Genomic DNA, 24,895 nt, shown 5'->3' on the forward strand with positions numbered 1-24,895 from the left:
ATATATATAATATATATATATATATATATATCCATATATTATGGATAACTGGAACTTGGGTTCAAGTATATTGTTTGGTAATATAGAACTTCAGAAGAGATTCACTGACTTCGGCAATAGATATTGAGTGTGCACCCATGTAAGTATGCATAGGGTAAGACGTAGTAACACCCGCGTGCAAGAGTTGTTCACTAGACTAGATGGGCCATTTGGATGGTGTAGCGGAGTGATGGACAAGCAGCAATGTTCCATTGATTGTGAAGAGTCTTTAATGTTTTCTAAGATACGCTTTGAGTTTCCGGGAGTTTTATTAGGGTTAAAAGTAGGCAATATGCTATTCATGATCAGAACCTATATCAAGATCGGGACTCCGTGAATGGGGACTGCTATAGTAACTATTGCGTATTAACGCATAATCTCTCGGTTAATCTCCAACGTATGGAGCATTTTTGAGAAAAGAAAGCGTTGCATTGTGCTTCTAACTATGTGCACAGGGGAGTAGTAAATTCACTGATACGAACCGGGCAGCCCTGATTTGCGCTAATTCATGTTGCAACTGTTTCAGCGAGGGAACCACAGTAACAAGCGTGCCAAATCCCACTCTTGATGCATGAACTAATTATGCCGTCAGGTTACGAACACTCTCTTCCAATGGCTTTCACTAGCCAATGAATACATGCATTTGGAAGCACGCAGCTACCTCTGACAAGTCTCTCAGCACCTCCGTTGCGGAGTACTAGCTGTTGCTGCAGAACTACTAGAGAGTTCATCACCGCTCAGCATTAATTCCTGCGGGCAAGTGAAACGATCTGTAGTGCTTGGGTCGTTGATTTGGGTATCAGCTTGTGCTCACTTTGCTAGCAATGAACAAAACCCACGGCCAAATTCTACAATATGGGTGGCTAATGAAGGCAGCTTGATGCCTCTGACTCATGTACACGTGAATTCTGAATGCCCTTCTCCGGGTTACCCTTTACACTTTCTACAGGAGTAGCTAATTGCTTCGGTTGAGACTGAATTCACGACTCCAGCTGTCAGTTTGGGGCTGCATCTACTGGGGCTGTACAGTTGCGCTTGCCCAGCCCCAAACAAAATCGCAATCCCCAGCAACTGGTTATGCGCTATAGGCTTTACTTGTTTGTTATGGCCGTTTCTCAGCTGCCGATGCGTAACATTATGCTCACCAAATGATACGGCTGAAACGATGATCCAACACCTGGGCACAGCGGTAGAAGTCTGCTGCTGCAGCATTCTCATAAAGGCGTGAATGGGCTTCCACCACACGGTACGATGAGTGGCACAACACAGAAAAAGAATGGAAATAACTTTCCTGTGGTTTCCGGAACCAATACGGGGACAGTGGCCTCATCAAACGCAGTCATAAACTGCTGCCAATTCTTTAATGTAGCCACAGATTTCTCTGAGATTGCGCCCAACAGCTCAACAGATGAAGAAAGCGTTGGAGAAACATGGTTTCCGGAGTTTCAAGGGTGCCAACTAGGCGGCGTTTCTTTCAGTGAACTAGAGGCAGAGGGAGAAGATTCTCCAGCAGATGCTTCCCAGAGTTTTTCTTGTTTTGATAGACCAATTGACAACCAGGTTGAAGCATTTGTGCATGGTAATACATCGGCCACACCCGCACATGCCAATGAATCAGTTTTGCGTCATCTTCTTTCTACTGTCTTAGGACATGCAGCGATAGCGGAAAGTCTTGCCAGGCAGTATGCCAGTGCGACGAACTTAATTCGAATGGAAGTGTGCTCAGCGCTTAGTGCTTGCCATGCCCAGTGCATTCGGCTTTGCCGAGCACGACAGGCCTACCTCTCTTCTCTTTCCCATTTGAATAAGGTTCAGCAAACCATGCTGACTCAACAGCTGGCCTGCATGGTGTGCAAAAGTAGTCTCGTTAAAGATCTTGTTAAACTCGAGAGGCTAAGATGCACCGCCAAACGTCTACAAGACTCGCGGCACCTCATTGAATCGTTGAATCTAAGTAAACAGCACGAAGCCTGTAGGCGAGCGTTAGGTCAAAAGGCCTCCGCAAATTCAGATGGCTTGGGGAAGCACTTCTTGGCTGAGAAGGCGGCACTCCAGTTGCTCCATGTCCGTTACTTCTCACGGTCCCCTTTTTCACCCTGATGGCAGCTCAGATGGATGCACCTCCTATACTGAGACACTCCGAAAAGGCGTTGTCATTAGCACGTGAACCTCTATTTGGCCGACGCGCATTGCGATTTTCTCCTGTACCGACTGAGATTGGCGGATGCAGGCGTCAAGGTTGCTCGATGTACAAGACGTTCTATCGGTTCTGCACCAAATAGGTCCTGTGGAGGAGTATGCTGCAAGGGAAATATTGCATCGGCTTAGTCTATCAAAGCCAAATGGGGCGAAAGCTTGCACTGAGGGAGGCTCTCGTGAAGAGTGTGAACTGCCCAACGATGACTTGGAGAGAGGAGGACCACCTGCCATTTCTGCATTGTCGGCAGACTCCTGTGGTAGCTTCGTCTGCGTGGTAAGCGTGCTCTATATTTGCTCTGAAACATGGATTACTGCTGCAATTAACCAGGCTGGTTAAACCTATGTGGGTAGTTTCTATGGCTGCTCCACATTCTGCTCAGGTTTCTCTATTGCGCCTCCTCCAACTAGAAAAAGCGCTATCTACGAAGTTCACCAACGATGTCAAAAGACTTCTAAATCTTACTCGCCTTGCACGTAACTTTTCCTTTGCTTTGGAACACCTTGAGATGTTCCTAGAGAGTGTAATTGGGCCACAGTCGCGCGCAAGTCCAACGGAAGATTCAAGCGATTCACGCCAGTATCCGCCAGAAACGGAGTGTATTGAACAGATCAAGATGCTTCTGGAAATCTGCAACGATACTAGCATAAACACTTTAACGCCCCGATTAGAATGCTCGCTTAGCGCTTTAGGGCATTGTCAGGTAGTGGAGCAGCCTCGTCTTCGCAGATGTGGGGTGGTATTTTTTAATGGGGCGCTTCGGCGAACACAACACGGGCTCTCATGTCCAGTGAATCCCATTTCTCTCCTGGATAATTTGAAATCACCGAGTGCGGTGGATTCTTCTGCATTACATCGAGCGTTGCAATCTTGCCAAGGACATGCCCGAAATGGATTAGGCAAGGCGCAAGTTGGCCTTTACCACAGCTCTTCTGGTGCTGGTTCTCATGTACAACACGCAACAAATGGCCTCCAGAAATCAAACGTGAGTACAGTAGAGCCGTGACGAATATTCATTCTTTCTCTAAAGGCAAAATAACGGCCTTTGAAAGCGAACTAGCGGAGGCTAGGTGCTGCTGTGTTTTCGTGTGCGATGCTAAGTCTCTAGACAAATAATACATCCTCTGGGTGGGCAAAGGTGGGCAAGGAAGGTTTTCCATGATGTGCTTGTTCACATTGTGCTGTCGGCATGCTTTTAACAGACAATTGTATATCCACAAGATGAGATAATGCAGAACCCTTCACCCCCTTCTTGTAACCCAATGGCCCCTGACATCTCCCGCATGGCAACCCTGGGCTCCAGAGAATTATCAAACTCCGATGCAAAGGAAATCCAGGACGCCAGCCAGCGTAGTCCAAAAACTGGAAATGACTGTATGGGATGTACAGAAGAGCAGATTAATCCCCAGGGCCAGCTCGAAACGAGTGCTGCTCGGCGGGAATTCTCCGGCGATGGTGGTGGGGATGGGGGCCTACAGAGGGGATGTGAGTCCGGCATTGCAGAACTCTGCAATATGCTTGAAGAAACGTCCAGCGCATTCAAAGCCCAAGGAATTCCGGTTTTCCGAGACCCAGTGGAGATTGCTTCGTTGGCAAGCAAGTCACTTGGAAACACGGAAGCTTCGTCCAGTAGCGCAAAGGCCAAGCTACGTGGGAATATTTCCCGGCAGCTTTCCTGGCACAGAAAAACAAGTATTGTGTCTCTCCTAAAGAACACAAGAGATAAACTAAGCTGTGCATCAAGTGAAATCTTCAGCAGACACTGTGGTCCCCAAAATTGTAATCAGCCACCTTCAGCAAAAGGTTCCTCGAAGGCTCGTTCCACATTCGTAGATACCCATAACCGCCCGGGAGTTGGGCGAGTTGACAGCAGTTGCTATCAGGGTCGTCCAACGAATGGAAAGGGGCTCCAAACTCTCATTGCACGTGTCGGGAATAGGTCATGTAAAGGAATTGTACGTCATTGGGTAAGTATGAAATGGTGTGATCGTCGAACAGCGCCACGGAGGTGCGACGGGAAACTCTGGAAACACCAATGCCGAGATTCGTTCCGGCGCGAAAGCCTTGGTGAGTATTCACTGGAAAGTGGGGAAAACAGCGTGAACTAATGACCATTCATACAACTATCAAGTGTGGGACTAAGCATGTGTCAGACTCCTAGGTGCAACTACCGAAGCAGCTGCTGAACAACCGTACGAAAAAAGTTGAAAACTATGGATAAACACCGAGCCCACTGAAAGGTCAACCTTTCAGTTCAGCTGAGTTGAAATGAAGTTTTGGTCTGGCCATCAGCTGCACCTGCACAGTGTGATGGGGTCGGTAGAGTGGTGGTGTTGCCCAGGGCTCGGGCACGCAGAGTCTTCTGCATCCGATTCTTGTAGCGCTTTCAATCCAAGAGACAGAATGACAATAGAATTGGGACGTGCATGCGGGAAGAGTGGGAAGGCAGTTCTGCTGGCAACTTGTGACCAGTGCGCGCTGTGGGGGGGTCCAATGCAGCTGATGAATTCGTGATCAGCAATCCCGTGCGTACGGCAAGGTCTTTTCAGGAAGACACAGACCCCTTTCACCCCTTTCAGTCGAACGACTAAGCCTTCGGATGAGCCAAACCCAAGATGCTCCTCGTATGACTAACACCCCTCGTATACACGGTTGGTTTAAAGTAGCCCGACCGAAGTTCGACTGTCTGTTTGCAGTCGGCAAATGACCCCGTACCCGGCCCCAGCAGACGAGCGGTAAGCAAACAAATGCTCTCAACACCTCTTTAGAGTGCATGCGCATAGAGCCAAGAGGGCTTGTTTGTGCTTGAATTTGGGGCTTTTTAGCACCTTGAGATCCAGCAAGGTGTATTGCAAGCAAGCGGACGGCCCAAGCTCCAGGCGCCTAACCCGCTGAGCCGATGAAGCGTGGACAGTGCAGACTGAGGCCAACTGCATTAAACAAAGCTCCATATTCAGTATTTTTGCTTCCCTGCACCTCCCAGTAGTTCTCGAAGTACGTTTCACAGGGTGACATCGCATTATTACTAGAGACAGTGGGAGGAACGAATCTCACCCCCAGTCCAAGATGGCAGGATGCATAGTCATGACGAGTACCGAAGGTGCTTGAAAATATGCATACAACAACTCTCGTAAAATCTTTGTCAAACTTCAGCCGTTGTTTGCCTCGCACGATGGAGTTCGGCCAAGATCTCCACTATCGTGGGGAGGCGACCGACAGTTCGGAGCCTTGTCCAGTTAAATATAGGAAAATTTCTACATCTCTTCCAGCAAAAATGCCATTACAAAAACAACCTTTCGTGGGAAATGCCTCCGCCCCTGGCGATCACCAAGACATGGCGGGAGCAATACCGCCACTCCTGGATCTGATCCGAGCACTATTTCGACCATTCGTGGAGCCAAAACACTTACCTCAAAAGTATATAAAGAGCAGTTGGCATACTGTTTCAGTCTCCAGGAGTCCTGAGCTCACAAACGCAGGCGCCAGGAGGTGCGTGGCAGGAGGGGGCATGCCATGAGTTTCAACGCACGTTGCTGCACCTCAAGGTGCAGGGCAACCACACAAGCAAACACAAGACCGTTTCCTCGACTCTATGCATGAACGCTGTGGACAACTGTTGAAGGCTTTTCCTTGCGTTCCGTTCGTTTCCTAAGGTTGGAATGAGGGTACATGCGTCATTTTAGACAGAGTTGGCAAGATTCACCAGACTATGCTACACGTGCAGCGACACGGGTGTGATGGAGTAATATTTGCCCCTTTAGAACGTTTCTTTCACCTCCAACAAGAACCAGAATAACTACAATTACTGTTGGCATCTTTGTTGCACGTATTGAAGGCATGACAATGATGAGAGTATCCAAGCAAGATTACTGTTTTCCGGAGCACGATCGTGTTGGTCCAGGCAACGGGGTGTGGATGGTTATATACATTGAAGGAGTGCCTGTGTTCAGCCCAAGTCTGTCGGAGCACCTACATCATCTGCCACGTGGTGTGCAACTGTTAAACGAGAAGAGGTGCTTCATGAAAGCACATAAGAGTTCGTGTTTTGCAAGCAATAAGTTTCTTAGGGTTTTAGATCCCTCCAGCGGGGGTCGAACATGATTTCCGGACAGTAAATTCAATTCCGAGACGGCCGCTACCCTGGGCCGCACGCACGGGCATGCAGAAGCTCCTCGGTCTCCCGTTGTACTACCGCAATTTCCTCCCCGGTTTTGTCAGCATTGTTGTCCCTCTAAACGATCCACTCAAACAGGATGAGCAACTCATATGAACGGTGGCCGACAATGTAGCCGCCAGAATCTCCTTCCGATACTTCGCGTGGTCTCCAGTATTCGCGTTCCCTGATGCCCTGTCTGCAACCCGTTCTGCTTAACAGCATATGCCAGTGACAGTGCAGTTGTGGTGATGCTCTTAAAGCAAGTCGACAATTCGAAAAGGCACCAAACCATCGCTTGGCACTATCGTCGCCTCACACAGAAATCAGAAGTAGCCAGTTGGAGAAGAAGGGCTTTCAATCCTTTTGTGGGTGGAAAAACATAAGCGGCATTACTTATGCGAACTTCACTGTTCAAACAGTTAATGAATCCCTGAAACATCTTTCAAACAGTTCTCCAGACTACGGTTATGAAGGATTTGTCCGATAACTTGCCGATTCAAACAGTACCACCTCACGGTGAAACATATGAGGGGTTCTACGTGCTCGCTGGAGCATTGCCCCGACACCATAGGGTCAAGCAGCGCTTTCCGGAAGAATGCTTGTGGGTGTTGATTCCGATTTCTTTCCTATAAGATAAGTCCATTCTTCTCTTTAGATCATCACGCGGCTGCAGTTATCGCTTACTCAACAATGGATGGCGACTAGGGCACCCACGGAACATCTGGCTTTGCCTGACAAAATTTTGTTGATCAAAAGGCTTACGCAAAACACACGACTGTGCTTTTCGCAGTTCGTGGACGCGTCAGTACGACTGTGCAGCGGGTAGCCAGGTCGTTTTGCGACCTAGCATGATCCCGTCAGAGGAGAAATACGGTCTCATGCGCTCCTATTGCCAACCGTAAAAGCCACGGAATCTCTCGAATTCGACTCTGGCAGAGCGTTCCGGTCCCCTAATGGACCTAGACGGTTATCCCAATGGATTTCATAGTAAGCTTACCACCGCTTGAAAGGTACGATAGCATCTAGGTCATAGTGAACCGGTTGGTAAGTACGCGCACTTCATCCCGTGTTCTAGTTAAGCTACAGAAGAGGGAGCAGTTCAGCTATTCGTTTACCATGACTGGAAGCTTCACTGTAAACGCTGATATCGAGTTCGTTAGCGACAGCCTGCTTGAATTGATGTTGGCGCTCAACATCGACAAGAACACGACCACTGAAAACCACCATGAGACAGGCAGTCAAAATGAATGTACTCACTGCACGCTGCCTCAGTAACTGCGACTCTATACTGCGCCCAGCAGAATTCTTCAAAGTAGCATTATATCCTCCGTTGTTTGGCTAGCCATCTGGTCCTATTAAGCTGCTTTTCTATCTAAAGGTGTCTTGATCACTGATATATCTAATATTTTTTATTTCTTTTCCAGTTATTAGTTCTGTAGAGGTAGTACCTGGGATTCATAGTAATGCTTGAGCACTACATTACACGAGCTGGCGCGGCAGGCTAACACACTGATCATATTAAGCTGCGTCTGTATCTATTAGTGCCCTGATCCCTGGAAAATTTAGTAGTCTTTTTTCCTTTTCCTAACTAGTAGTGCCCTAATCCACGAAATATTTAGTAGTATTTATTCCCTTTTCTGATATTAGGCCTCTAGTGGTCACACCTGAGAAACATTGTAGTGCCTGTGCACTACAGATCCAGCCCCAAGCCCCAGATAGTGTAGATTTCATTCTCGGTGGCTAAGGTAGCAGTTTATAGAGCACTTCGTGGAAATCCAGTTTTACTTCTTGATTCCTTATTGAGAGTTCATATTTTGAGGTCATCAGAGTCTCGAATACTTTCCTGTGGCCATCGCTTTTCAACAAATTCTGTCATGCTCCCACGTTACATCCCGCTTGGTTAGAAGTTTGACCTACGTCAGGAGGAAGTTGGAGTCTTGGGTAGTTTGTGGCCACTCTGTAATCTTGTGTTTGTGATGTATGCGTTGGCGACAGTGCAGTGCAACGATGTGGCCCCACATATATGCAGATTTCTAACATTCGGCGGATCTGCACGGTAGAGGACGAAGGTCTAGTTCAGCCTCCCCACACGTACTACGTACTACGACACCTTGTCTCTATACATATTTCATGGAGCGTAGAGTATGGAGAATTTGTCTGTCTCTGGGTCGAATTTCCGGGCTCATGCCCTCTTCGGTGGTGCCATGTCATGCGAACTACCGAATTATTTGGGCGACATGAGGTAAGCCTGCCCTCCTGATATTCTTCTTCTTCGCTATATTTCATTTCTGGGAACCTGTGGGGCTGCTTAGGCTGGCATAGCGGCATGGTAACTGCCAAGAACCGTGCAGCTGTGCTCAGGGAATCCCGTGGCAGCTGTGGATGACAGCTACTTTTACGTGCACCGAGGTGAGGCGTGCTTTCTCAGCAAATTCATGGTCGTTCCTGATCAACAAGAGGCGTTTGTTAACGATGATGGGAGCATAAGTGTCATCATTGAAGTCCTGGAGTATCAAGAAGTACCAGATTCGAAGGCTGCAGAGTGCGTCCATCAGTGGAAAAGCATGATATAGGCAGGAACGTGCAGAGCTGTCACACCTTGATTTGTATTTATTGCTTTGGTAACATTGTATGAACTAGTCATACCATTGCTGGCACCTGTTTGGCTCGAAACAGGTTCTTTTTCACCGACCTCATGGAAGCAAACTCTGCCACCTCTTCGCGAATTCTGGAGTTGTGGAGTGCGCCGAAGGGTGAATCTCCAGTACCAGGGCAGTAAGCGAGATTCCTATTCCTATTTCGTCAAGAGTGGTATATCCTGTCCTAGCCAATTCTCTGCTTGACATTCTGCAGAGGCATATGCATGCCTGGCGTTTGGCCTGCTGTTGTCAAACGAGATCATGAAAGCCTGGTGTTGTCTTTATCTCTTCACTGCGCCCTACAGCACAATAACTTCACTTAAGGGAGAATTCGATGTGAAGAAAAAGGGAACTCCATCCCCCGACCATGTTTGCGTGCGACTGGCAGTTATACGAATTCCAGGTTAGCTGGCACGCTCTTTTCACTGCGGAAATACTCTCCTGAGCACCAGCAACTATTCTTTTCATATACAGTGGTAGCTATGACTTTCTTTCCCGTCGTAGGTGTAGGCGTCATTCCGGCGCACTTCGCATGAGTGTCATGCGTTGAACTGTGCGGAAGTTGATATGCTCAGAGCACCGCGCGGACGTTGTCCTGTCCATGAATGAGAGAAAGGATGAAACCGGTGGTTTGAGTGGTGCACAGGCCGGCTCTTCAGGATCGTTGGATCGGACTTTCCGTGTGATTCTTGAGTCGTTTAAAATTCTGAACTATGAGCTGTTCGCCTAGCCAGCGACGCATACACTTTGGCACTTTCAGGTGTATGGTACCGCTGAGGATTGCAACCACGGCAGCGTCTTGTACAAGCAACGCTTTCCCTCCTAAAGGTTGATATACTTAATCTTGTGAGGCAGAGCAGGTTGACTTGCCATGCCTTCCATTGACGACAACTGTTTATTTCTATTTCAAGCATTTCATCGGCTACCTGATACCGGAAAATAGTCGGTTGCTGTTACTGTCAGCTGTGACGCGGTCAACTGGAATTGCCAGCAAGGAAGAACGCTTATATTCTTGAAAACACATTAATAGTCGGATAATGCTCACAGCCTCTTTGTACCAGGAGCATGGTGCTACCAGCAGCTTCACAGCGGGAACTATCCTTCGGCTAGTGCCATGGGCCTGGTACCTGATGCTACAGTTCTGTACAGCAACCAACGTTGACATTGGTTTCCCAAGAGGAGTCATGGGGTTATTCGGTCTCAGAGTAAAACAGCAAGCCGTACGTAGCCTTCAGTTGAGAACCTGCTGAATTGGGAATCTTATTTTTGGCAGCCCGATTAGTCTGTTCCCAGGTTTCTTTCTATACAGGCAGAAACAGCGGAGGAGGCGACTGCTGATAGGCGCGATGACCTGCGGGCGCAGTTTGAGGTTAATTCCTTTGCATTGACAGCAGGATGTTGGTTTTTAACCTCAACCCTAGGTTTTGAATACAGATCGCTACGACAGACTGCTCCTACTCGCTCACCGAAAACGAGAGCTAGCAGCCCAGACAATGGCGGCAGCGCGCCGTGAGGGGTCTCTTGTTTGAGCAAATGAAAGCGCATTACATCGAGCACGACCACAACCAGGTAGCGGAGATGGTGGCACCGAACGGCAGCATGAATCTGGATCTACGGCGGGCATTGCTGAAGAGCGACTGCTCCGAGAGTGAGTCCCTCGGAGCAAAGAAATGTGCCAGCGTACTATCAGATGCATGCAACGTTTAGGTATAACATGAAACAAGCTGCACTGTTACTAGCCGAAGCTGACAAACAGGGGCGTAAGTAGATCACCGGTTTCAGCGGCTTCTGAATGAAATCCTTGCTGAACACCAGACGAGGCAACTTCGATTAAGTCGCTGGTGGAGGCAGCGAGGCTGTCAACATCTGGCGACGAAGAAAGCTCTGTTGCAGGTAGCCCAGCACACGCGTATCACATGGGTGAAAAACGTATTGTAGTAGCACATTATAGACTGCGAAATCCTCAAGATAGGGCCGCTAACCTTCGTGCCTGACGTGGGTGAATGAGAGGCGCCGCATACTTGAACTTCACAGACCGACATTCTCATGAAATCCAGCCTGACGAACTCCTGCGCAACAACTCGAGGTTGGTTTTACACTTACTTGTCCATGGGGTTTCTTTCTTAATCGGTGGCTTAGCAACTTTGCACAGATCACTGGATCTGCTCTCACAATTTACCACAACAAAGTGCTGAAAAAGTCGGGATAATTCATGCTGGTAACAGGTGTAGAGAGAGTCTAATTCATGAGCAGCACGTTCTTCTGGGAAGGCGTGGAACTCCCGGTCAAAGCAACTGAAGACTCCGCTAATTGTGGGACTATGGCTGCTGCACATCCTCATGGGATTGTATCGATGACGGTTCTGTCGCAGGTTTCGCGTTTTACTACAGAGGTGCGGAGCAGGTCTTGTGCGCCCCTTCTCGTACTTCTCGGGATAGCTGGATAGACGGTGAATTGCTAAGGAAATTTGAGGAGCGCCAAGTCATTTGTCTAATCAGGGACAATTTCAGCGCTCTCGGAGGCCTGGTTCTGCAGGCACATGGGCCTTAAAGGTAAGAATCGTTATAGGTGGCGACAGAACTGACGGTGCATCGGTGGGGATCTCAGGGACCCTTCCAAGCATTAAAGCAGCTGAAAAAGGTATTGCAACATTAACTGGCAGTACAAGGCAGCGATGCGACTGTACTGCATAATCACAGAAGTGCTGCATCAAACGCCCCCCCCACCTGTGCGTTGGCTTAACATGTATTCTTATCGGCTGAACAGTGTCATACCATTGAACAGCCGCAGCCAAAAGAAACCGGGGAAAAACCGAAGGCTGCGGTAAACTTAGATTTTTCCCTTGATGATAATCAGCAGTTCCGAGTCAAGGCAAGCAAATTCTTGATATGCTATACCCAACAGTAGTTGAAACCGTATCCTACATCAGGTTAATGGCATGGAACAGCCAGTGGGTAAGGTCTGCTGGCTGGCATAGTAGCATGGGAACTAATGCTCCCTCTTTTAGGGGAACATATCGTGTTCAACGTCCAGAAGTTCGCACAGGAGGCTGCGCAAAAGTCCGATGAACCGGCAGTCACTGAAACAGCACTTGACATATCAAAGAAAGCGCAGAGAGTTACTAGCATCGCAAAGGCGGCGACAAATTCCAAAAATGTCGAAGAAAACGAGGAGGATGACGAAATGCCAATAGAACGGGAAGAAGCAGAAAACGATACAGCCGGAGATGAAAATGACGCAGGAGATGTTCTTGGTACCAAGGAGTTCGAGGGTTCGTGATTGCTATAGATCACTGCACTGATTAGTAACGCTATTAAAATTACTGAGCACGTTGTATACAGAGTGAAACTACTGAACAATACTGCTGTTCTTTGAATCTTTCCACAGTGATGCTCAACGGGCTATCCATATACTGAACTACACACGGACCCTTAGAATGTGGCAAGGTGTAAATACGTAGCTGTAGCCGGCAATTTCAACGAGGGTACACGCAATTAGAAACAGTTTAAAACTAGTCAATTCGAATTCCTCGTGCCAAGCCGTGCTTTCCAGATGATACCTTAATTCCCAAACCAGGTTAAATATCGCAGCCTTCAGTGGTGAAAGCTAATAAGATTAGCAATCACAACGGACCTGGTGATACTGCAGCCCCTCGGGGCTACGCAAAATGACGATAATGCGCACGCGAAGTAGTGCTAGGACTCCTCCCCTCCTAAAGTATGATCCATCCGCAGAGAAGCAAACAGATAACGGATGCAACGTACACAAGATTAAAGTGCCCCAAAGTCCAGGTTGGTGCAGCGCGCGTAAGGTCTCTCTTTCGCTACTCTTGATGTTCGCCAGGATTTTCCACCAATGCGGCATCGTGTGGATCACGCGCTTCTGCTCCAGCCTCGTCACCTCCGTGTTTTGACGCGCCCTCTCCTGCATCTTCGTTGGCGTCGGCGACGTCTTGTGCAGCGTCTGCGGCATCTTCCGCCTTCAGCGGAGCCGAAGCAGCACCATTGTTGCCAGTTTTACGTGACTTCTTCCAGTAGCAGCAGTCCACCAAGAAGTTGACGGTGTCGTCATTATGTATCCCTGCATCCTTTAGGACTTGAGAATCGTCGAAGAGCATAGTGCTCATGAAAGTCAGTTTGATGTTTTCTGGATTGTACCTGCGGAGGCATTGCCATTCACGTTGTCGTAATCATGCACATATGCCACAGCGCAACAACGGTCGTACAAAACACCTATAAGGAACCTCAGAGCCTCCCTACCTATTTGGGTCGTCCAGCTCTTCTGCAATCTTCCGCTTCAGGTCGCCAACTGTCTCATGATCACCAATAGTTATCTTTATCGTTTGGCGGCAGAGAAAAGACCAAAGTGGTATGCAGACACATCCACCAGATCCACAGTCTGCGAGTAAACCCAGTGCAAAGCGCTCGGTATATTTCTTTCACTTACTGGGCCAGTGTACTCCCTCGGCTGACGGGGCAGCCAAGGTGTCAAGAAGACATGGGACAAGCCACTACGGGCAGAGTCACTTACGTTGCAAGGTTTTAACCTTGAGGTTCATATCTACACGCTCATAGACATCTAGTGATAATTTTGTGCGGCCAGATTTATTGTAGTCCTTCAGCAATTTCCCGTCTAGAAGCTGAAGAGTCCCCGCGAATAGTAAGATGGTTTCTGGCTGCATATCTGCTGCATCCAACCCCTCCAAGACAGACTTCTTTACCTCTAACATTGTTGCCTCCATTGGAATGTGAGGCAACTCCAGCTTCTTGCCATTATTCCCTCTAGTCCAGTCGCTGAGGATCAGTGTCACCTCCGTGGTCGGCATCGTATGAAGTAACTGAGTAACAGGTGACTACGTCAGGTTAAACAAGCCTAAAACGTGAACAAAATTGACAAATCTGGTGAATAATCTCGTAAATTTGCAGTGAATTACGAGATTGGCAACGGCGAGTGCAGAGCCCGTGGCTAAGTAACAGTAGATCGAACTATTGTCGTTGCACTCACCAAAGCGGAGTCAAACTTCAGAGACTTCAAAGTATCGGTAGTACTATAAATACAAAAACACAGCAAGTTTTAGGCGTTCGATCATCTTCTGAGGGAGACATGCACGGCTGGTGCGCATTGCTCGGGCGTGGTTCAACCGTGGTGGGCAAGGAAGGACCGCGGCCTACCAGCGGCAGCAGGCCACACGCTAGTAAAGTGGCTCATGCCCCTCTACTAAGACATATGCAGTAAATTCCGATAATGGAGTCATTTAAGCCCTCCTTTTTGGAGAGAATGCAGCTTTTTCGAAGCAATAGGCTTCCACCTAACCAAGCACCCGCTGGTAGCGATCGCGATGCCAGGCAGTTAAGAACGTCCGATAAAAGCCAAAAATTAAACACAAAAGTAGAACTTACTCCTTCTGAATACTATATCTCTAAAATTTAGTGAGATCATACTTTAGGCAGTTCACATACCGACGGCAACTGCGTATAGGACGCGGCTACGTTGGTGGTCGCTGCCGCCGATGCTCACTCAAGCACTGGCTTGCTGCCGGTAGGCTGGCTGCCTCGTCCATCCACCGATGAGGCGTCAGTAAAACTGTCATTTGAGGGAAACGAACGAAAGCATCCTCAAAGACGGTGGATGGAGGAAGACTTTAACCCAAGTTTGCTGCATACTAGGTACGTTCAGCACAGCCAACACGTCGCCGACATTTCCGTCCAGCACAACCGAACTGTAAGATTGTCAGGCCGCTGGAAGGAGGAGTTCAGACAGTACCTGTCATTGATACCGTCCTCCTGTTAGCCAAAGCCCTTTTTATGTGAAGCTGATAGTAAGTGGAGAAGTAGAGAATACACTAGGTGCAAGTACAGCAGCTCCGGCCGTCTCAACTTCCACGCGGCGAGGCAGCGCGTGAGCGAGATGCCATCCTCCCGTTTTGTGACGAGTTGTTGACTTCTTCTAGATTTGTGCTTGAGACAGTATGAGAAATCTATGAATTATGGAGTATTTGTTTCCTTCTGACTTCTTCCATCTCGTCTAGCACTGTTGTCGACATGTTGCATCGAAAGTTGGCCGTCGTCGTTTTAGTGCGTAAACTTCCAAACTCGCTCATCTGGAGTGTCGTCGTGTTATCAAAGCATGCCTTATCTTGTTGAAGTGCATGACGTGCGTGTGCCCCACAGTTGAGAACTCGATTGCGCCCACGAAGAACGAGCACGTTGACTATATTCCAGGCAAAGATGTCGCAAGAAAACGCCGGATGCGGCACTATGCCGTTTTGCGGAACTCCGACCTGCGAAGGACTTACCTGTGAAGCCGAGCAGGTGCAAAGAGCGCACATCCGGCTGCAGGCTGACCAGCCCGTCATCCCGGTACCTGTCTACCAAGAAATCCAGAAGCGGGATAAATACATAGAGGTGCCGCAAGTAGAGGTCAAGGATAGTATTGTTCCCAAGGTGTACAACCAATCTGCTGTTCACGATGTTCCCAAAGTACATGTTGACTGTGGCGAGAGAAACCTCGCCATCGAGACAGAAAAAGTCATCGAGAGGTGAGAAAATCTCTGGAAATTGTCCTCTTATGCGTACAGAATTTGCTGGACAAAACCTAAACTGCCAGCACTTGGGGAGTTTTGCATTTATGTTCAGAGATGTTCAAGTCCCGGTGCACGTGGGCTATGCCCCCCAGTTTGTCCCCAAGTGGGACATACGTGAGGTGCCTAGACCCGTTCCCAAGTACGAGGGCGAGCAACAAATCATTGAGATTGAAGTGCCCCAAATAGAGTACAAGGATACATACGTTGAAAAGGAAGTGGTGGTTGACGTAAAGGAAAAAATTGTCCCTAAGGTCACCGAAGTCGTTAAAGAAGTAGAGGTTATGCAGTACGAGTGGAAAGAGAAGTACCAAGATGTCCCGGTGTACAAATATGTCCCGAAGTTCGACGTTGAACTTGATTGCCCTCCCCCGCTAATCGTCCCTTACACAGAGACCCGTTACGTCCAAGATGAACCCCAAACATCAAACCCCTACTGTGGCTGGTCCGCCTGCTGTACACAAGTGCATCAGGAGCCCCATATCAAAACCGTGGAGAAGGCGGTTCGCACCGAGCAGCAAAGACTGTATCCAGGTACGACACAAGGACTGCCCGTCAGATCAGCTGTTCACGCAAGTACCAATGGATTTCGTCCTCAAAAGAGGATGTTAAATTCCTGCACCTCCCCTGTTATGCGATCCAGGCTCTGCCCAGCTGACTGAGGCTAACATGAACTACCCAATGGGGCAAGATTTCGCTTCACAGTTCCAGAAAAGTACTGAAGAACGAGTCCTTCGAGGAAACAGCGTCAGCGATGGCCCCGTCCGTCAAGCAGTTCTGTCGCAGCTTCCTCCTGGCCCAGTTTACCCAAAACCCACTCCCCAGGTGAATCAGCTTTCCCAACACTGCATGGTGCAATCACGGTTTTCTTTGGAGTTATGGCGGGTCTATATGGTGGATATGGAAACTATTTCTTACCAGTTTTCCTATATTCGCCCATATTTCCTACATGCTACCAATGCTTTTGCAATCTGGTAAAACATCGGTTAATTGGACCTCTGAGAAATGTGTTCATCTTCTTCCTCTTTTAGGTTGGTGCCGCTGATAAGTCAAAAAGCGGTGGGGCCCGCTTAAACGAAAAGAAGCAGAGCTTTTGGAGCTGGCTCACTGGGAAGAAGGAAGAGGAACAGACGCCCACGGTTGCCGAAAAGTTCGGATATCCAGAGAACATGCCGACGGACTTCGCCGCCGCCTTCCAGGGCCAAGGAGCGCCTGTGAATGGGGGTTCTTCCCCACAGCCTGCAGGTTCGGGACCAAAACAGCAGACTGTGTGACACGGATACAGTATAGCTACTATATGAATGTATATACGGAGGTAAAACGGTGTTTGCACTGCATCCTGATGTGCCATTTCAGATGTTGACGGGGTTACTCCGGAAGAGAAAGACAAGCCTTCCGACGAACTGGAGCCATCTGTTGTTTACCGTGGTGCCGTTAACAAACCACCTGAGTACGGAGGAGAGCTGGACCCTATATCCTTCAAATTACATGCCATAGAAATTCACCAGTTTGTTCCTCTCCCGAACATGGAAGCTCCAGAGTTTGTGAAGGCGCTGTCCAGTGGAATCATGACAAATGATGTGTCCGGTCTAGAGAAGTTTTTTGGTGGTCATGTGCCACCTGGGTGGGCCGATCCGGACGTCACTGGCATCCCTGCTACCACTATGAGCGACATCTTGTCAGGAAACGCCCAGAATGTCGGAATAATGAGCCCGTTGGTGTGCCAGCTGTCATCCCAGTTTGCTAAGCAAGGATTTGTTCCGGGAGGCACGCAGGATATGACCCATGTTGGATCCTTCAAGCGCAACACCTCTCAGCCCCAGCAGTAGAGAAGAGCCCAGCAGCCGACAGCAGCATCAGGGCTTCCTGTTCGACAGTGTTAAATGCCAGCAAGGTCATGGCTCTCTGTTGGATAGCAGTTACTGCCAACTTTACACAGTGCTGATCTGTCTGCAAGTTTTCCTTTAGTACTAAACTGTGCAACGCACAGAGCCCATAGGCATCTAAACCAAAGCAGCTCACTTGCGAGTTACAGCTCTCATGAGCGTGCGAATTTACTGTTACGATGGTCTCCATCGTCGTTTTAACACCCCAATATGCGGGCATAACAAACAGAGGCTCTCAATTTCTTGGTATATTAATGCTAGCGTCCAACGGCTCGGCGCATGCAGCACTGACAGATTATAGAATAGATAAGAATAGATGCCATAGTCTGCAGTACAGAGCGCGAGCTTGGATGGGCTACGAAACCGGGTGTCATGTGGTGAGACATATGATGACGACTTACGCTGTACCATCAGTCAATGGATACGACAGCGGGAGTCCACTCGAAAGACACACTGGGGGTGAGTCCTTCAGTTGTTTGAGACTAGTATACAGAAGCAGTCAAGTACGCCGCTATCCGTGCATAGAAAAAAAAAGCCCTTTCAAAGTCACGCACTTGTCTAAGACTTCTTCATGAACCTTAAGGGCGTAAAGCGTGTCCGGGATTCGCTAACAAGTCTCCAGTCATGCCCCCAGCGAAAGCGTAACCCCGAATAAGGGGATCCAGACCCGTCATGTCTTTCGTCACAAGTCCAATCCTTTTCTGCAAAAGGAAAAGTGTTTCGAATATTATATGGCACATCCAATGTTCGGAACACTTTAACGAAAAGCCCGTATCACATACTTTTCGTCGCAGTCGTTTCTGTGCAACCTACCAGCCGTGATGGAAACAAACCCCGACCAAAGCAGCTCAAGATAAAGTCAAACCCATCTGTTGATCCTCGAAGAAACTTGAAGAATTCATCAGTGTTGCATGCCTCTGCCTCCCTCTGTGAGAGCAGCAACTGCGGAATAGCACAATGCAGTAAGTGGTGTAACTGAGAAAGAACATTCCCAATCCACGTCAACAGAACGTACATCAGGGGAGGTGCCGGATGAACATACTCGCTTGGCATTAAACTGCGGAGTGCAAATCGCGCAGCAGTATGGTGCCTGTGAAAATCCATCTGTTTGGAGAATCTCAGTTTTGTTGTCAGTGTTGTTGCTCAAGCAGTATATATGAAATGAGTGCCCGCAGCGGAAGTGGATAGAAGGCAGTTCAATCGGGAGGAAACAGAAATCGCATCGTTCCGACTCAAAAACTTGGGCTGAAACGTCGTACGAACAAACCATACGACCGGGAATTGTCAAGAACAAGTGCACGACCAAAATGCATAGTTACGTGCTAAATTGTCAATTGCATGCACGCATGTAATTACTGCAACAATAGCTTACGTTAATGCCCCGAGATATCAACACAATTAACGTCTGAGCAAAGGCAGTTGAGCTCAGAATCATAAGAGTCACCAATATCACCGTAACAATGGTGAAATTCGTCACCCTATGTGCCCCCACCTTTGCTTTTGTATCGTTCAATTTCCCTGGACATAAGTGAAACTTCGGCCCTATCGCTTTGCAACAGCGCCTGACACTGTTCTAGCTGTTCGTTGAGATCGTCGCTCGCCCGTAGGAAGTAGTCCTGCGAGCAACCCAATCTCGATGCGATCGTGGAGAGCAGTGCCACAGGTGCCGAAATATCGCATAATCGTCGGGGGCAAAAGGAAAAACTTTATGGAGGTGTCGGTGTGATGTGCCAATGGGGAGTTGCCGTACCTTCACAGCATCAAGCGTAACGGCCGGGCTACGTTGCAGGACCTCCAAAACCGTCAGCGGCGGCAGTAGACGATGCCGCTGCAACAACATATAAGTGAGGCTAGCAAGGGCAATAGGTGCAGCGCACGCTTACCTGCACGCTCATATGCTTAATTCAGCAAAGCAAGGAGCAACGAGGCATTACCTCAATATGCATGAGTACTTCTCTAATCTGACGCTCTGTCCCTCTCTGACTGACAAAAGTACACAACAGCAGATGCCCGTAGAGTCGAACACTGTGCAAAAAAGATTTCCCTCTCCCATTTACTAGGGGGAAAGTAGCTCATTGGCACCAGGGTGGCTGAGGAAGTAAACGCACGAAGCAAGGATGCTCAAAGTTTGCGTCCATAGTGTAGGCGCTTTCGATCCATTCTTCATACAGAACCTGAGGAGGCTTGATATGTCATTGGTTGCTTCAAAATAAGCAACGGGAAGCTGAAGCTCGTGCCTCTTCTCGCACTCAAGGATCATTCCCTCTTCAAAACCGAAGATCGTGCACAAGAGAGCTGAGCGAAATTGCTCTTCGTGAGTCTACACCATTCAAGCGACCAGCACATGGGCAGTGTTAAATCCTCGGAATGAGCTGTTAAGCAAGTCAACGTTCAACCCAACCCTACGGAAATAGAGCGAACCTACCATTGTTCTGCTTTTGAGGGTCTTCAGCAGTATTTCAGCGTACAGAGGAGAAGGTTCTGGAACATTGCAATTACCATCTATGCCCTGGGGAGACCGCGCTCCGTCTAGAAAGCAAGTGGCAGCACCACTATTGTCCAGAGCAGGGCGATGCGTTGCACGCCATTTGCCTGGAAAACCGCAAAGATTACAGAGATAATCTCGCCTACAAGCCTTGACAAAACAGGCTTCATTAGTGCAGGAGTCGCACACGGCATCAGCCGAAACTGCAGCCCAGTAAGGGATCGCTTGCTATTCCAATGCAGCCCACAGGCTGGGCCTCCTGACAGCCCTTGGTTGAAGCACCAAAGCACGAAAGCGTACGCAAAAGCAACTCCAGCAGCGAAGAAAATGGGATGCACCCAAAGATTGATGGGGTGGATGCAATAGCCAGCCTAGCCTCTTCTATCGCCTCCTGTAATTTCGCGTCCGTGCAAAGGGTTTCATACTGCCGAACTAAGCGGCTTGCCACTTGCACCCCATGCACCAGCAAGGAGAGGAAGAGCAACAACAGGTCGGAATCGTCAACAAACAGCGGAATAAAGACTTCGACACTGCATACAACAAACATTCTGCAATCAATTTCCAATCGTTGGTGGATGTTGAGGAACCTCGCTGGCATCGAAATGGAAGACACAATGCAGCCAACTACAGATCATGGCGTTTGCAAAAACTCTCCCTGTCCAACCTGGCGTGGTAATCCTTTATAAATTGACTTAGAAGTAGAAGAACATCAACTGCACTGTATCGAAGAAGGGTACTGCCGTGCTTTAGCAAGAGTGAACACGCCGTAGGTGCATCGACCCGCTTCAGAACTTCCACTGCCTCTGTGAAATTCCTGAGATGCGATCAAGTTCACAATGTCCAAAATAGACTTGTCGAGATTCCGCCGGTCATAAAAGCACGGAAGTGCTCTTTGAAACGGTCCTATCCTACGATGGGTAATCTTACCGGGTTTCCAACAGCAAAGATAGATGCTCATCGTGATATCCGTGGCGGCTGGCTATCGTGCACGCAAGTTCCGTGTCTCCTGAGCAAGACAGCCTTGCGTGCAGCGCATTGGAAGTGGCCGGCAATCGCCACATATGCTTGCGGAAAAGTTTCCCGACAGGCAGATCTCGTAACCTGGATAAATTCATGCAGGTTCCGTGCCATGCCGAATGCAGGCCACCTTGCTACAGACCAAAGAAGAGGTCGCTGGAATACATGTATTTCAAAGACTAACACTTATTCAATACGCAACCCTGTTAATGGCATGGAGGAATTCCTTGAAGCTGACCATTCAGTCGGCATTCGTTAAGTGCAACAGTGAGGGAGCAAGTCTTGCTGATGCGCGGGTCCTCCAAAAAACTGGCAAGAATGGAATCGTCCTTCAGTCTGGCAGTGCACTTGAAGAAGAGCAGGGTGTGTTGCTGCATGGCACACCCTGCCAAGTGCAGGTGAAGCAAGTAGACGGCAAGGTGCTTCAATTCTTGAGCGTCGAGGAACTTTTGTATGACGGCAGAAGGCTCTAAAAATCCTGCAGAGCGAATCTCCCACGCAGCAGGCGCCTTCCAAATAGACGCACAAACAGGCTGATGTCGAAATAACCTACGAATGCAGCAATACGCCCTAGCACCTCCTCACCAATTGTCTTGATGTACATTTCCACTGCTCTCTCAGGCATGTTCTTTGAATACAGCCAATCTCCATGAAGCCGATACACTTCCTGAAGAAGCCTCAACTCGACACAAATACCAGTTTCTCAAACACTACTGCCTAGTCAGCTGTTTCCCTACGGTCGTTCTGTCACTGTCGGAGCAGCTGCATTCCCCTCCAACAAACATAGTGCCAGTTAGCCAGGTTCATGCTGGCCTACCTGCAAAACTTGCTGTGGCTGGCGATCCTGGAGGGCAACTTCAGCGGCCCAGTTAAAGAGCCGCTTCCTGAAGAAAGCAGCCCCTCAACTTCGCATGGTCAAAATGATACAAACAACAAACGGTGCTTGCTCTTCGTGCTGAAGGCTGCTTGGATGTCGCTGCCGCCGTGCACAATAGATGGAGCAATGAGGTATCCAACCCCGCAGAGGTTGTGCTTGCTCACCGCAGCAAGATGCTGAGACGCTCATTAAAGCTTTTTTCTTTCATATCAAACAGCACGTTACTGTCCGTCGAACCCCCTTGAGCGATTACAAAGAGAGTGTCCTGCAGATGGTAAATTAACTCATGAAACGGAGATTCCCATGCGCTTGCAATCCTTCAAACAGGCAATAAGCCCCCGACGTGGCAGCAGCACGAACGTTCTGGAATGCTGCAACTTCACGCCTCATATTTCTGCAGTTCCCCGGCACTGCTACAGAACTCTGCTGCTGGCAACTTACCATTGCCGACACGACATGGAGGACGCCCCGCATCGGTGCTGAGTAGGCTATAAGTCGAAGGTCCGGATAGCAGAGGTGGATAGTCAGCATCTGATGCTGTTGCCGAGTGGAAGCACAACACAAAAGCTACAACGACTTACTCACCATGGCATGTTCTAGCTCCACCTGGGCACCATGAGGATCTGTCGGCATGTCTACGGGCGCTCGCTCTGGTGTAACATACGTAGTGGCACCTACCGCACTTTGGGATGGACGGGATGCAGATGCATGGAGCAAACCGCCCGCTGCGTCTGCACTCGTCAGCTCAGTCTCAGCGGAGGCCTCTTGCGTCGTGACGGAGACAATATAGGACTTGTGGGTAGTCAATATGTGACAGTGACCTTCTGCTGGGAGGGCCCACAGGTTACCTGAGTCCAACCAGTAATCTAATGAAACGACTCATGAAGCGCCATGCAGATCTACTGGTTTTGTCTTTCTGGAATAACCCTAAGAAGTAGTGGGCACAAATTAATGCTATACTTCAGGGAGGTCCGCATGTGCAGCACTTGCCCTGATCAGGATCGACACAAAATATTCCCTCATCATGGTGTACAACGAACGTTCCAAGAGATGGCAAGGCGCTCACAACTAGAGTTGATCCGGGGGGCACACTGTCTGTGTGAGAAACCTGCGCAATGAGCACAATATCTGGCAAAAGCAGCACGTAGCAACAGAGCACCACCCACGCACACACCGGCAGCTTGATCTTCCTATAGGCAGCTTCAAGCTCAGTACAAACTCATACACGGCTTGCCCCAAATGACCCACAACCGACCTTGGGCTCTCCCTTTAGCGGTACAAAGTAACAAGTTACTGAACTGGTATAGCACACAAGCATATGGTGGATTTTGGCATCCGATGGAGAGGTCAGGAAGCGCACGCTAACAATGCGTTCATCACTTTCCCTGAGGCAAAAGCACTCCATTAATTTGTCTAAAAGTAGCAGCAATCAAATGACTCCCACAGCTGCAAGTGCTAGTGCCACCAATCCACAAGCTCCCACATGGAGTGGTAGCACATACCACATATTGCCTACCTCATCAGTCGCAACCGGCAGGTCTTCTCTTTCAATAAGTTGCCGCGGAAAAGGCAAATTCCTGCAGTTTCAGTGCCAACCTGAAATGCACAAAAGAGCCGCGCAGTTAACCTGAGCATGTATAGGAGTTGGGGAGAAATGTGGGAACTTCCACCAGGTATAACGCCCCGAAGGATGTCTGTGTTTTACCATGCTCCAACTGTTGCTAGCTGTAGCTAGCTGTGGGTATATATGGCTAGCCTATAGAAGGACGTATGGAAGACCCCACAAACCCTAAACTAACTACCATGGACACAAGAACTGACGGCTGTTCTGGTTGATTCGAGATGGCATTTTAGCATCTACAGTGGGTTCAGCAGGAGCCTGCAAGCCGAGTGCCTTCCAGCGTACAGCCAACATGGTGAAGTTCTGATTGATGTCAGAGCAGATGAAAGGCTGTTCTGGAATTTTAGAGAAAAGACCGGCTTCGCGGAGAAGCACAGGATTTCCCTTGGAATCTACTTGAGTTGTACTGTAGCACTTGTACTTCAGAACCCCTTGGCGTACACGCAGTTCGTCGATTTGTCCGGAGCCATCCATGAAAGCACCCCCATCGCCAGGCTTTTCGACAGGGGCATCCCGCCTGGGCATGAGCCGGCACAAATGGTTTATATATGCTGAAAAAGACGGCCATGGCCACAAAAACCCAAAGGTAGCACTCAGTGCACCCAGCGGAGTTGAATCTTCCTGCTTACCCTATACAAACAATGCAGCTCGCCAAGACAGCGGCATGCATTGCCACAAAACAAATGTCGAAGCACTTCAGAGACTTTAGCTGAAAGCCGCGGTCTAGCGTGTGCAAGACGCCTGCATCGTCTCCAAGCCACAGCCCCGAGTCAGTTCCCACCGTACACACAATGACGGAGCCCGGTAGCGGAGACATGCGCGGAAGCCCTGGCACACAGGAACGCAAGAGACTACCATCGTTTCAAACCGTCTGTTGATGTATGGCGACACCTTTCCTGCCTTTTATCCAATACCAGCCAGGCCAAGATAATTCCAAAGCAACAAGTTTACGTCATTGCGGTCATTGCGCCGAAATACTGCGGCGTACCTGTTGCAGCTGCATGCAGCTGTGCTTGGCTTGGGCATGATAAATCCACCTCTGTTGTTCCACCATTGCCTCTGAATCTGCCTGATCCACTGCCTGTTGGCGGAAAGCAGCGCGTCCTTTCGACTATGCTGCGGTTAAAGAAGTTCAGGCACCTCAGCTGCTGCATTCTCACCCTTAGACAGAAATAGACGCTGAAGTGCTAGGCACCACATCAAGACAGCGACACTCTGATAAAACTCCAATACTAACAAAGGAGACGCTATTTAGGGCGGAAGCCAACTCAACTGTCGAAAGATGTTTGGGATGGCCTGCGTCAATACACACCAAAACGAGAAAACTGATGAGTTATGACACCTTACTAGGATTCTTTCAAGCCTAACTACGGGTCCATTTACATTCTGTTCCCATAT

General features: G+C 48.9%; 6 protein-coding genes across 6 annotated transcripts; 4 read left to right on the forward strand and 2 right to left on the reverse strand.

Annotated features, from left to right (window-relative positions):
- Positions 1-1,290: 1,290 nt before the first annotated feature.
- EMWEY_00025910 (hypothetical protein, conserved) lies at positions 1,291-4,344 on the forward strand (the record flags this gene model as incomplete). The annotated part of the gene is made up of 5 exons (XM_013481131.1): positions 1,291-1,993; positions 2,322-2,512; positions 2,940-3,221; positions 3,439-3,721; positions 4,235-4,344. 5 exons carry the CDS (start codon positions 1,291-1,293, stop codon positions 4,342-4,344), a joined length of 1,569 nt encoding a protein of 522 aa, XP_013336585.1.
- Positions 4,345-8,536: 4,192 nt separating this feature from the next.
- Positions 8,537-9,761, forward strand: EMWEY_00025920 (mog1 protein, putative; the record flags this gene model as incomplete). The annotated part of the gene is made up of 5 exons (XM_013481132.1): positions 8,537-8,634; positions 8,782-8,934; positions 9,069-9,167; positions 9,337-9,434; positions 9,607-9,761. The coding sequence occupies 5 exons, from the start codon at positions 8,537-8,539 to the stop codon at positions 9,759-9,761; spliced, it is 603 nt and encodes a 200-aa protein (XP_013336586.1).
- Positions 9,762-12,022: 2,261 nt separating this feature from the next.
- EMWEY_00025930 (hypothetical protein, conserved) lies at positions 12,023-12,310 on the forward strand (the record flags this gene model as incomplete). Its single annotated transcript, XM_013481133.1, has 1 exon — positions 12,023-12,310. The coding sequence occupies one exon, from the start codon at positions 12,023-12,025 to the stop codon at positions 12,308-12,310; it is 288 nt and encodes a 95-aa protein (XP_013336587.1).
- A 544-nt stretch (positions 12,311-12,854) lies between these two features.
- EMWEY_00025940 (ubiquitin, putative) lies at positions 12,855-13,856 on the reverse strand (the record flags this gene model as incomplete). Its single annotated transcript, XM_013481134.1, has 3 exons — positions 12,855-13,188; positions 13,291-13,429; positions 13,562-13,856. 3 exons carry the CDS (start codon positions 13,854-13,856, stop codon positions 12,855-12,857), a joined length of 768 nt encoding a protein of 255 aa, XP_013336588.1.
- Positions 13,857-14,134: 278 nt separating this feature from the next.
- On the forward strand, positions 14,135-17,440 carry EMWEY_00025950 (hypothetical protein, conserved; the record flags this gene model as incomplete). Its single annotated transcript, XM_013481135.1, has 8 exons — positions 14,135-14,225; positions 14,574-14,697; positions 14,822-14,849; positions 15,202-15,569; positions 15,667-16,145; positions 16,255-16,436; positions 16,643-16,856; positions 16,968-17,440. The coding sequence occupies 8 exons, from the start codon at positions 14,135-14,137 to the stop codon at positions 17,438-17,440; spliced, it is 1,959 nt and encodes a 652-aa protein (XP_013336589.1).
- A 635-nt stretch (positions 17,441-18,075) lies between these two features.
- Positions 18,076-24,651, reverse strand: EMWEY_00025960 (hypothetical protein, conserved; the record flags this gene model as incomplete). Its single annotated transcript, XM_013481136.1, has 21 exons — positions 18,076-18,198; positions 18,311-18,424; positions 18,870-18,902; positions 19,248-19,325; positions 19,432-19,480; positions 19,747-19,817; positions 19,923-20,089; positions 20,283-20,512; positions 20,910-20,988; positions 21,238-21,384; positions 21,585-21,681; positions 21,817-21,883; positions 22,041-22,141; positions 22,318-22,413; positions 22,555-22,724; positions 22,867-23,004; positions 23,125-23,261; positions 23,393-23,472; positions 23,783-24,014; positions 24,127-24,325; positions 24,486-24,651. The coding sequence occupies 21 exons, from the start codon at positions 24,649-24,651 to the stop codon at positions 18,076-18,078; spliced, it is 2,574 nt and encodes an 857-aa protein (XP_013336590.1).
- Positions 24,652-24,895: the final 244 nt, after the last annotated feature.

The sequence above is a fragment of the Eimeria maxima genome, genomic scaffold (assembly GCF_000499605.1).
Source record: "Eimeria maxima Weybridge genomic scaffold, Emw_scaff277, whole genome shotgun sequence".
NCBI classification, from domain to species: Eukaryota; Apicomplexa; class Conoidasida; order Eucoccidiorida; family Eimeriidae; genus Eimeria; species Eimeria maxima.